We start from the raw sequence: 12,520 nt of genomic DNA on the forward strand, positions 1-12,520 counted from the left end.
TGAGCGCATCGATTCCCTAGCTCTGTCGCCTGAGGGAGTCTGGGTGCAGCAAAACTTCTACGGCAGTGAGCACATCTCAGAACCACACCTTGGTTCCTAAAGCTTTTTCTCACTTAAAGGAACAGGGGTCCTTGGAGAAATGGCTCGTACCAGGGCTGGGAGACGGAAGGTACAAGATAGGCCTGAAACACCTTTTCATGTCAGAAAGGAAAAGAAATGTCCAAAGGACAGTAGGTACATAGCTAACGGACACAGAAGCTAGGGTGAAGGCCTTCCCCTGCCAAAACGGTGATTTGAGCTTGAAATAAAATCCAGTAACAGACTATAACCCACTGAATAAAAGAAACCACGATCCACACAGATGGAAGCAGGGCGGGAGAAGAAAGCTGAGTGAGAAACAGGATATTCACACGGGGTCAAAGCTCCTCCCCTACTCATTCATCACAAGCGGAGAACGAGTTACTTTATACGAGGCAGCCTAGCATCCACCACCCCAACCAAGTAGGAAGGCTGCCATCGGCCGTGGAAAACAAAAACTGCACACCACCCGCCAGAATGCACTCCTGCGGTATTCCTGCACGGACCGCAGAACCTGCAGTGCGTAAGGAAACCTCACAAAAACCCAGTTTGGGAGCCATGCTATTATCACTGGCTGCTCTTCAAAGCTTTTGAGGTCGGGACTTCCCGGTAAGCCAGTGAATAAGGCTCTGCTCGCCCACTGCAGGGGGCCCGGGTTTGATCCCCGGTCAGGGAACCAAGATGCCACATGCCTCAACGAAGACCGGCACAGCCAAATAAATATTTTTAAAGTGTTGACGTCATCTGTCCTGGGAGATTGTAGACATGACCTCAGCACCTCCAGTGGGAAGCTGGGGTCACAGGAAGTTCTTGAGCTAGATGCCCAGGTGTGAACCTGCTCCTGCCAACCCCAGCCCTCCCCTGCAGATCAGGAAACCAGCTCACAGCCGAGGCTCCAGGCAGCTGGTGGTCCCAAGCTGGGTGGGGCGAGAAGTGAGACACACACACCTCCTCCACCAGATGGGGGCTGCACATGCCAGCTGGACAAGACTCCAGCCCCAGATCAGCCTTCACTTCAGCCCTAGCTCTTTTAGCCAAAGGTTCTGAGGCTGGCATCACTTGACACAGGGAAACAATATGCAGAGGTGCCCCAGCCAGCGGTCACAGGCACCAGCACAGTGGGACCAGCGCCAGCTTCAGTCACTCCCTCCCTGGGCAGAGCCAGCCTCTCTGGACAGCTCTGTCCCCGCGCCCAGCGTAGGTTGTCTGGAGTGATCTGCTGAGTGACAGCCTAACTACAGGGGGCTTCTTTGCACACAGGCCATGGAATGGGGAGGTGGTGGACCCTCAGGGCTGGGACCAGCCTGAGGACAGGGCAGCGAGCACACTGCCCACTAGAACTAGGCCTGGGTGGACAGGCTTGCAACCCGGTGAGGCTGGGCCCCCAGCCTTGTGCCATGAGAGGGCCAAAGAGGAATCAGGTCTCCAGGGGTCTGGGGGAAACAATGAGCTAACCCCTGGGGATCACGTGTGTGTGCATGTTAAGTGAGTTTAGTCGTGTCTGACTCTAGCCTGACTCTAGCCTGGCAGGCACCTCTGTCCGTGGGATTTTCCAGGCAAGAATACTGGAGTGGGTTGCCATTCCCTCCTCCAGGGGATCTTCCCAGCCCAGGAATCAAACCCAGCATTGGCAGGTGTGCCACCTGGTTAAGCCAGGGATCACAGAGTCAAGCTGAGTCATTTGAACCTGCATCCACCACTAGATGGCGCTCAGACCTTGAGCTGGGGTGGAAATACAGTGGGCAAACAAGGCAGCCAACCAAGCTGGGTATGACTTCTAAACCACTGTTCCGCAGAGGTCTCCCCACCCCAAAACCAGCCTTTCAAGAAGGCAGACTGCACGAGGAGCAAGCCTGGGAGAGACCTCACTACCCCCAGAGGTCCCCTAAACCTGAGAAGCATCAGATGAATACCCAAAATTTCAGATAAACTCTGGGGTCAGGAACTACAAGGCAGTTAATACACAAAACACTACCAGGAGTTAGAACACCTCAAGCACTGGGGTTTGCAGACATTTTAGAAGTTCCTTTTATTTAGCTGAACTTTCCTCTCATCCCATTTCCCAAACAAGCTGGGGAAGACTGGGATCACTTCCTGCAGTGGAGTCAGCATCCATGCCCTGGTTTCCCCTCTGGGGCTCATGGCAGACATCACTAATAGATCCTAGCACTCCTTCCCACGAAGATTCCAATCCTTCTCAACAGACCTTCTGGGGGCTACCACCAACAAACCACTCGAGGTGGCCCTTAGAAATATCAATCTGGATCTTCGATGGACCAAATGGCAGAGTGGCCTGCCACACACTGCTCGCTTTCCCCTCCTCCCCACCCCAGGCCCCTGTCACACACAAAGTAGGGCCATCCCTGACTTATATGTGTCTTTATGCAAATTAGAAAGAGGGTCCCTCTTATGGGGTAGACAGCCAAAGCCAGGACACATCTTTGTAGCTGGCTACTCTTGTGCAGTGCACAACCTATACGACCATACCTGGGGTAGCAAAAGCCCTAGCAATAGTTTTCTTAAGCTTTGATTACAGAGGCATCCACTTCAAACAGAGTATCTCAAACACACTGCCCACCTTTCTGCTCTGAGATTTGTTCTAGAAATCTTTGATTTTGATAACTAACTATTTGGGCCACTTTTTTTCTTCCTTCACTTTAAATTCCTGCTCTTATGTTTTAAATCCACCAAAAGTGAGTCCCCTGAAACCCTCAATCCCAATAAAAGCAGAACCCCAGGCCCATGGTCTCTCTCTACCTGTGACCTCGCTATATGGGCCCAGGTGCAGTAGGTAATTTCCAGGTCTTGTAGATAATAAATCTTTATTTTTTTTCAGTTTCCTGACAGCTGTTGCTGAAAGGCTTCTTGCAAACACAGTAAGAACTGCGAGGGCTGGTCTGGCCACAGCACTGGTTTCCAACTGGCTGAGCCCTGCCAGCCCCGCTCCACAGAAGCAGTCCCGTTCCAGTAGGCAACAACCTCACGTTTCCTGAGGCCTACTGATAAGGATGACTGGCATTCTCACCCAGAAGGAAACACACTCGATCACACTCACACGAGCCATAAAACAATAAAACAACAGCCCAGCTTCCTGTGTAAAACCAGGATCCCAAGCTTCATGCCCCGGAAAGCTGCCAGTCGGCCAGTGTGGGCCTTGCGCGGGCCCCCGGTCCCTGAAGGCCACCAGCAGCAAAGGCACCACGGAAACGGCAGGGCGTGAGGCAAAGGCCGCTGCGTCTCCTTTCACACGTCAGTAGTCCCTGTGGAGTCACCCGCTGTATTTAGAAAAGGAAGTTCCTCGGAAGCAGCTTATAAAGGAGAGTGGCGCGAACAGCACCCGAGGGGCTGCGGATTGGTCCTGCTCGGCTGCGAATCAGGGCCTGCGCCTGTCCAGCCTCGGTCCGCGCAGAGGGTCTGCCCAAGGGGAAGGCCCCTCCTCTGGGCCGCGGCCGCCTCCTCCCGGGCCTGAGAGCCTCCCGAGGCCGCCTGGCCGCCGGCCGCTGCAGCCGGGAAGGCGTCCGGACGTCACCTGCACAGCTGCAGGTGCGGGTGGCGGCTCAGCTTCTCCACCAGCTCCTCCTCCGTGGGCTCCTCCAGGACGTCCCTGCGGAACGGGGGAGACGATGGACGGGGCGCCCTGGGCGCCTGCAGGGGAGCAGGTGTGCAGGGACGACGGAGAGGCCTCGTCAGGGCTTCTTGGGACCAGGAGCTGCGCGGAACCACCCGCAGGGGGCTCGGGTCCACCTCTGGGATGTTTACGGGGTGTCCCTCAAAGGCCGGGAGAAGCCCACTCTGTGCGGTTGCGACACACACAGACGTTCAGGGAGGGCGGTGCGGCCGTCGCCTCTCTGAGCCACCAAAGGAACAAGCTCCAGGTTACCATGGGAAAGAGGGGCCGAGGTTTCACTTCACCCACCAACAGGGTCACCTGGAGACTAACGGCACCTGAGGAGGCTTCCCTACGTACGCTCATGGTGAGAGGAACTCAGCTCCACGACAGGAGGAGGTCCCACGGGGAGCACCTGCCCACTGCCTCCCTCCCTCTCGGCCCCGCCTCTCGCCCCATGCCCCGCCCCCGCCCCACCCTCCCTCTTGGCCCCGCCTACCGGCCCAGGCCCCGCCCCGCCCCTAAGCCCCCCCGCCCTAAGCCCCGCCTCCCGCCCCACCCCTCTTGTCAACCCCGCTTCTGTCCTACACCCCGTCCTTTCGCCCCACCTCCTGGTCCTGCCCCACCCCCTCTCAGCCCAGACTCTTGCCTCATGCCCCGCCCTCCCTCTTGGCCCACCTCCCGCCCCACGCCCCACCCTCCCTCTCGCCCCGCCTCCTACACCAGGCCCCACCCTCCCTCTCGCCCCGCCTCCTGCCCCAGGCCCCACCCTCCCTCTCGCCCCGCCTCCCGCCCCATGCCCGCCCCCACGCACCTGAACGGGAGCTCCTCGGTCATCTCAGAGGTGTCCTCCAGCTCCTCCGTGAGGGACTGCAGGTGGCTGCGGCGGTCCCACTTGTGAAGGAAGTTCTAGCAGAAGGGACGAAGGGATGGGTGGCGGGTAGGCCCGGGCCCTGCATGAACCCCGCCCGTGCCAGCCTGGCTGAGAAGCTCCCCCTGGATACAGGGACCCGAGGCCCGACAAGACCCCCGGCGGCTACAGGAGCGGTTCCCTGAGGGCCACCCCACAGGTCAAAGGTCAGGAGCCTTCAGGATGAGCTGCCCCGAGGGAGGGCAGAGCCGCACCCCAGAGCCATGGGAACCCACCACAAGCTCTTCGACCAAGTTCTAGGTGAACCCCACCTCATCAAGTTAGAAACTCCAACTGAGAAGAGCCTGGGCCAGGGGTGTCCACTACCTCCAAAATCAGAGCCAGAAATAGGTTGACCCAAATGACCGACGACACCAGCCACCAGAGCACAAAATACACCTCTGACCACCTGTGGAGAATGAGGAGGAGGCCAGGGGCGCCCTTGAGTCCAGCGCAACCCTCTTCTGGACCCGCCGCTCCCTGCTCCACGTCACTGTTTCTGCCCGAACCCCCAGGCTGACCCAGCCTGGCCTTTAGGGGCAGTCGGCCAGGAAGAGCGGGGCTGGAGCTCAGACCTGGCCCAGCGTGGGGGCCGTCTGAGCTCCCGGAGCTCCGGGCTGGGCCCCTTCACCCCAGGTCACAGGCCCTCCCAGGAGCCACCTGCTGCCCCACACGCCCTGCGACCCCAGGAGGTTAGACACAGACGCGCACCCCGCGCAGAGCCGCGGTCGGGGCGGCCAGGCCGAGTCACTCACGGGCCCGCGTAGCGCCGGAAGGCGTCCAGGAACACCTGCCAGTTGTTCACAATCATCACGTCCCACAGAGTGACCAGGGCGGCCTGCAGGGAGCAGACGGGGCTTCCAGGAGGCCGCGGGGAGCAGGGGCCAGCGGGTGAGGTACCGAGGGGCAGGGGGCACAGGACTCACCGCAAAGTCATCGAAGTTGTTGGGCCAGTACTCCAGCTGCTCAAAGCTCCCGCAGGGCACGGAACCGTTAACAGAGGCTAGGCTGCGGGGAGGGGTGGGAGGGCACAGTCCAGTCAGTGTGGGGGCCGCGGTGGGACACACGCCCGCGTGTCCAGCCCCGGCTCAGCCCCTGCTCTGCATAGACCTAGCGGGCCCTTGAGAAAGGGGGACAAAGAGGACGTGCCCCCCAACGGAGGAGGTGCCGAGGGCAGTGAGGCCAGTGCTGTGGACACACGGGCAGATGCGGGTGGGGGAGGGCTGCACAGTTTAGGCCAAGCCCTGGACATCCCTTTTGCAGCAAGCAGCCTGGGTTGCAGGTCCAGAAAGGGGCCCGGGGTCAGGGGTCCTCCTCAGTTCAGATTCTAGAGGGCTGCTAGAGCGGGGGTAGGGGAGAAGAGCAGGGAGACCAAGAAAGGGGACCCAGGAGGTCCCTCCTGGGAAGCTGACCCCACACCACCTCCGAGGCCTCACCCTGGCTCCAGCGTCCCCAGAGGCACTCCCCCTACACCCCCAGGACCCAGCTCACCTGCTGTTTCTAGGAGCCACGACGACACCCCGGAACAGGCTGATGCCGATGATGGCGAAGACGTAGTAAATCACCTGGGGAGGCAGGCGGGCCGTCGGCGTCGCACGCCTTCGGGGGCCCCACACAGCCAGGCAGCGCCTGCTGGGGTCCACGTGCCAGCAGGGGTTTCTCCCCGGGGACACGGGGACTCTGCTCCCAGGCACCCCTCCTGGCCACCAACCTGTCCCAGAGGGAATCCCTGGGGATACACAGGAGCCTAGGAGGAGAGCTGGGGCTGTGAGCCCTCCTCCAGGGCAGGTGCAGCAGAAGGCGGGCCCCACGGAGAACTGGGCAGCAGGGGCCACAGAAGGCATTATGGGAAGAGGGCCAGGAGCGGCTACGTCCCTCTGGGAGAAGCCTACTGCCCTCCCCACGCTCAACAGCAGGCGTCTGATACGCACCCCTGGGCAGCTGTGTGCCACAGTCAGAGAAGGGGCTGCCGGCCGCCCCTGACCCGTCGCTAATGTGTCTGGGGGGCGGAGGACGAGGCGCACCCCCAGGCTAACCCAACCCCTCTCTGGACCTGTTTCCTCCACAAGGCAGACTAGGGCCTGTGGGCAGTGCCTGAAGCAGCTCCCCTGAGCACCCCATGACAGCCCCGGGCACCACGGAGCCCCCTGGTGTCCACAACAGCAGGGTTTCCTCACCCTCTCTCCTTACTGCCAGGCCTCGTGACTAGAGCGTTACCCGGGCCCCCTGCTCAAGGCCTGGCTCCGGGGGGCGCCTGGCCCAGGGTAGGGTACATCGAGATTCTCTCAGCAAAAGCGGCTGATCCTCAAGCAAGGATGGCTGACCACTCTGGGGCCTCTGTGGGTCCCGGGGGGGGTCCCTGGTACCTGTTTTTCATCTTCTCAGTGTGCCCTACGGCCTAGGACACGAGGGATTCGGAAGTGACCAAGAGGCTCTCTGGCCTGGGAAGGCGGTATGGTCGGGCCATGCCTTCCACCAGACCACCCCAGCTCCTCTCTCCAGTGTCCTGCCCTGCCCTGGGTTCCCCAGGCCTCGGTCACCCACTGCCCCCTGAATGCAGGGACCTTCCTTCTGAAGGCCGCCACTTTCCACGGAGCTCTAGCTGCCCACCCAGCGGCCTGGCCTTGTTCCCCCAAGAGGCCAGCACGGGCGGCCAGACTCACCACCAGGATCCCACCGAAGGCCCGCATGTTCTTGATCAGGTCCAGGATGGTGCTGGCCACCAGGGACATCAGCTGAGACGGCAAGAGAGCGGGTGACCTGCCTCACTTGTACACACACCTGCACACATGTACACCCACACACCACCTGTACACACACCTGTACATGCACCCACACGCTTCACCTGTACACACACCTGCACACAAACACCTGTACACAAACACCTGCACACACATGAACATCTGTACACACACTTGCACACCCACAAACACCTGCACACATCCACACATCGCCTGTACACACACCCACACACACCACCTGTACACACATGCACACCCACCTCACCTGCACACACACACACCTCACTTGTACACACACGCACACCTGCCGCATCTGTACATACACCCACGCCAACCCTCACACTCTCACAACTATACACACCTGCCCACCCCCACACACAAACCCCTGTATGTGCAGACACCTCCAAGACTGCTGGTGAAGCCACGATGTGCAGGGCCTTGGCCCACACTGCCCACCAGCCCATGAAAGCTGATCTGGAGGCTCAAGAAAGGCCGACCTGGAGACAGCCAGTCAGCCCTGGGTGATGGGGTTTGAGGTGTGGGGCCTCAGAGACCCAGTCCAGGGACCCTGATTCACGTGAATCTAAGCCTCAGAGGCCAGCTTTCCAAGCAGCCAGTTTCCCCACTTGATAAGTCAGGAGAAACAGCCCCAGACGTTAGCAGGCAGGAACTCTGCTGTACGTGTGCACACACGTGATTATACGCACATGTGTACATGCATGTGTATGTGTGTAGATGACCGTGTATCTGTGTGTGCACGCACACGTGTGTATACATACACTTGTGCTTATTTTGTGCCTGACTGATTATGTGTATGTGTGGTTACACGCATGTGTAATTGTGGTTACATGCAAATGCACCTGTTGGGGTGTGCATGCATGTGTGAGATGATGTGTGTGATTATATGAGGGTGTGATTACGTGTACATGTGTATGATTTTGTGTGTGCTCTGGGTGTGTGTGATCACGTGCCTGTGTGCATTGCACATGTAGGGTCACACAGGTGTGTGTATGGATGGAGGGCTCAAGTCCTCTGCACCCAGGAACCCCTTCAGATGGGAAATACCGCTGGGTGACGATGGGTCACCCCCGGCCAGGCCAGGTGCACAGCTTGGCAGGACGCACACAGGGGAAGGACCTGGACACTCAGAAAGGGGGCAGGCGTCCTCGGGTTCTTTTCTCCTGAGAAGTGCTCGGGAAAGCAGATGGGAGACACCTGCTCTGCCCTGTGCTGGGTTGGGGCTGGGGGAAGTGGACACTCTGGACACTCAGAAAGGGGGCAGGTGTCCTCAGATTCTTTTCTCCCGAGAAGTGCTCGGGAAAGCAGATGGGAGAGACACCCCCGCCCGGACTGTCCCCCCACCCCAAAGTTGGGGCTACTCCTGGCGGGAACATTATGAGAAACTGGGGCTCAGAGACAGTCACAAGCCACTCCACTCCCGCACTGGAGGTCCTTGGAGGGGGCACCACTAGCCACTGGAAGCCCATGCCAAGGCCATTCATAAACTCAGGATGCCTGGGGGCACACTGGCCCCACACAAAGGCCAGGGACCCTGAAGAGCATGTGACCTCCTCCGGGTCCCACTGACATCCCCCTGCTGTCTGGGCTGGACGCCCTTATGATCCCAACCACCTCCAGCATCCCCCAGCCAGGACGCAAGGCTGGGGCGCATGCAGAGGGACCCCAGGTACTTGGGGGACGGTGCTCAGCCCCGGTCCCTGCCCAGCAGGCACGCCCACCCCCAGAGCGAGGCCCGGCAGGCGCCGGCGTACCTTCATGCTGGGGATGATGCGTAGGAAGCGGAAGACGATGAGCACGTTCACCAGCCGCGTCATGTCCCACAGCGACAGCAGGCCCAACATCGCCGGCTTCCTGCAGAGACACGCGGAGACGAGTTAGCCGGCGAGGAGACGCCAAGAGCCGCGCAGTCCAGAGACAGAGACGCAGAGAGAGCCACCAAGGGTGCCAGGAAGTCGCCCCACAGGCGCCACCGACCGGAAGAGCTCCACCGAGACAAGAGGGCAGAGCCTGGGCCCGCAGCCCAGGGCGTTCATGGCTACACCTCCCCGGGCTCAGCCCCCACGTGGTGCAGGGCAATGTGACGGGAGAGCCCTGGGGCTCCAGACACCCAGCTCCGGCCCCAGCAGAGCTGGCAGAGACATGGCCCCAGACCCTTCTCCTATCCTCTAACTCTGTTCCCTGGGTGTCCCTCATGGGCCTTACTGTGCTCTCGTTTCTATTTAAATTTTACCCATTCTCACCCAGGACACACCCCTCACCGCCTCCCACCAGAAGCTCCCTGTGGGTTTTCAGTGCACGTAAGAAACAAAGAGAGCTGGCCCCACAGCCGCCGGGCGGCCTCGAGACTTCACTGCTCCCGCTTCTGTCCCCCTCGACACAGACCCCTGCCGAGACCCCAAGGGGCAGGACTCATCCAGCCCGTCCTCGTCAGATGACTCAGAAGCGCGCCACTAAGACAAAGGCAGCCCAGCCAACGGACCAAGAGGCCCCTGAAGGCGCGAGGTCAGCACGCAAGTTCGCCAGGGCAGCTGGGCTCTGGGCAGCAAGACCCCCAAGGCTGCCACACGCCACGCTGCAAGGCACCCTGGGACCCCTGGCCAAACGTGTGGCCAGAACTGGGGGCAGCGTGAGTTCAGCAAGCCCTGAGCCACCCTGACGTCTACAGGGAAATGAACTGATGCCCAGAGTGGGAAGTGATGGCGGGGGCCTCCCTGCTTCTGGCCCCCGGCACACCTGGGCCCCAGGTCCAATCGCAGGGGCACCTCCAGAGCCTCCCACCCCAGCTCTGGGAACACGATCGTCCTGCAGGCGGCCACAAGGCCTTTAAGGCAGAGTCCCCAAGGGTGGAGAAGGCGTCTGACCCCACAGGCCATGGCGGGGCAGGAGCTGTGGCCACTCGCCTGCGAGTCAGGCCTTCGGCCCTAGAGGGGCCTGCACCAGTGGCTGGAGGCAGGACGCACACCCTTCCCTGGGGCGCTAGCCAGGCCTCCCCAGGTTCTCCGTGACACATACCAGCCCCGGTGTGGGAAGCCGTACACAGCCAGAGTGGAGATCTCCAAAACCTTTAATCACAAAAGAGAAGAAGGCTCGCTACGGCAGGCCCACCAGTGGCTCTAACACGCGGGCCCCAAGGGGATCTGGGGAGAAACCACAGCCGGTCCTGCCCCCTCAGCTGGTCCTGCTGCTGAGGATGCCCTGGCCTCAGGAGTGGGGCTGCACGTGCAGAGGGCAGGGCTGGGACAGGGCCTCGGAGTTCCGGGCTCAGGAGAAACTGCGGTCAAGGATGGACCGGAAGGCCCTCCTCTCAGCTGCCTCCCTGCTGCTGCCGAGGGCCCACGGCTCTGATCCATCAAACGCGAATACGTATTGCACTAATATTGCTGCTGTGATGTGCACACCAGAAGCAACCCCTCACTCCCCCAGGATCCAGGGAAACACTTCCCAAGACCCCCAGTGCTTGAGACCTTGCCCGTCCCTCCGCACACCGGGGCCCCACTGTCCTTGGCGGGGCTGGGCTGGCTGGCAGGGTCTGCAGGTTCCTTGCAGGCGTCCCTGGGGTGTCAGGAGAGGCAGCCTGCCCTCACTCTGCCCCAGCCCCAACGACCCACAGAGGCAGCGGAAATGAGCCTCCTGTAGCCCCCCGCCAGGCAGCCGAACCTGGGGGAGCCGGCCCCTTTGTCACCGGAGGCGGGAGGCCCAGGCCCTACGGCCCCCTGGGGTCCAGGGGCAGCTGAGAGACCCTGTGCACAGGCTGAGTGCACACCGCCCACCCGAGAGGCTGCGCCTCAGCCGTCTCAGACTTTACCAGCAGGACGATGGTGAGGAGCCCGTCAAACACGTTGCTGGAGTAGGACAGGTAGCCCTGCAGGCCCAGAGAGAACGCCTTGAGCAGCATCTCCAGCAGGTAGTACAGAATGAAGGTGCAGTTGAGAATCTGAGGGAGAAGCGCACCCAGCGTTCCGTGCCGGCGCCGCCCGTGGGTCCCGCCCGGCTCCCCGACCTCCCCAACGTCCCCACCCACAGTGGGGCCGATGAGATCCATGCGCCTCTGCCCACAGGGCCCCGTGGGTCCCGCCCAGCTCCCCGACCTCCCCAACGTCCCCACCCACAGTGGGGCCGATGAGATCCATGCGCCTCTGCCCACAGGGCCCCGTGGGTCCCGCCCAGCTCCCCGACCTCCCCAACGTCCCCCACCCACAGTGGGGCCGATGAGATCCATGCGCCTCTCCCCACAAGGTCCCGTGGGTCCCGCCCTGCTGCACATGGTGAAACCTGTGGCGCACAGACACCCCCTCCCTTGCTGGAGCCACGTGACCCTCCCCTCCCACTTCCGTGGTGCTCCTCACACCCTTCTGGGAGGCTCTTCCCAGAGCCCCCTACCCCCAGACACGGGCATCTCAGCACTGCCTTCTTGCTCCACATCCTCTCCTCGGGGGACCTGTACCCCAGGCACAGCTTCAACCACAGCTGGCACACCTGTACCCCCCAATCCAGGCTCCCCCGGCCATCAGACAGGCCCTCGAACCCCACGCCCTACGTCTCCCTACTCCACAGACTCTGCTGTGAAGCACCAGGATGGCCCTGCCTCCCACGGACCGGGGCCCAAGGTGGGGAGGCTGTGTGCTCTGCCCCCTCACACCCCATCACCCTGGATGACAGCCCCACGGCTGCAGAGCTCACCCCTAGCACGAAGTCATCACGGTCCTTGGGCAGCACATGCGCGTCCAACACCAGGAACACCTGTGGAGCCAAAGCGGTCGGCGGCTCAGCCCGGGGGCCGCTGAGAGAGCCAGCGGGCAGCGACGCCAGGGCAAACCCGCACTCACGCAGATGGTCACGAGGTTTCCGAGGGCCATGAGGTTGCCCAGGTAGTCAAAGTAGTAGTGGCCGAAGAGGAACTGGGTGGTCCGCAAAAACGGAGACCGGTACTCGGGCCGCGGCGGGTGCTGGGGGGACACGCACACTCAGAAACATGATAGAGCCGGCCTCGGCCACAGGGGACCGAGACGCCCAACCCCCTTCTCCTGGGACTCAGTCTTCCCACCTTGCCTGCCACCCAGACTTTCCAGCCTCAGGAAAGCCTCTCAAACAGCGTCAGTTTTATGCACAAAGATGATCGCCACAGTCGTCTAACACCAAGAGACAGGGAAATAAACCAGAAGG

The 12,520-nt window shown here is 61.2% G+C and overlaps 1 protein-coding gene across 2 annotated transcripts in view; it reads right to left on the reverse strand.

Annotated features, from left to right (window-relative positions):
- Positions 1–2,894: 2,894 nt before the first annotated feature.
- Positions 2,895–12,520, reverse strand: part of TPCN2 (two pore segment channel 2) — a 30,460-nt gene continuing 20,834 nt past the window's right edge. Inside the window, exons 14-25 of one of the 2 annotated variants that reach the window (XM_068976766.1) lie at positions 12,184–12,303; positions 12,038–12,097; positions 11,163–11,291; positions 10,370–10,419; positions 9,109–9,208; positions 7,259–7,330; positions 6,087–6,160; positions 5,522–5,603; positions 5,351–5,433; positions 4,923–5,004; positions 4,500–4,594; positions 2,895–3,682 (exon numbers count right to left, since the gene is read on the reverse strand). In XM_068976766.1, the coding sequence (XP_068832867.1) occupies positions 3,604–3,682; positions 4,500–4,594; positions 4,923–5,004; positions 5,351–5,433; positions 5,522–5,603; positions 6,087–6,160; positions 7,259–7,330; positions 9,109–9,208; positions 10,370–10,419; positions 11,163–11,291; positions 12,038–12,097; positions 12,184–12,303 (1,026 nt within the window). In that variant the 3' untranslated portion in view covers positions 2,895–3,603. Of the gene's footprint in view, positions 3,683–4,498; positions 4,595–4,867; positions 5,005–5,350; positions 5,434–5,521; positions 5,604–6,086; positions 6,161–7,258; positions 7,331–9,108; positions 9,209–10,369; positions 10,420–11,162; positions 11,292–12,037; positions 12,098–12,183; positions 12,304–12,520 lie in introns of those variants that run through there. The other variant, XM_068976767.1, reaches the window with a different exon arrangement.

This window comes from Capricornis sumatraensis, chromosome 8 (assembly GCF_032405125.1).
Source record: "Capricornis sumatraensis isolate serow.1 chromosome 8, serow.2, whole genome shotgun sequence".
Lineage (NCBI taxonomy): Eukaryota > Metazoa > Chordata > Mammalia > Artiodactyla > Bovidae > Capricornis > Capricornis sumatraensis.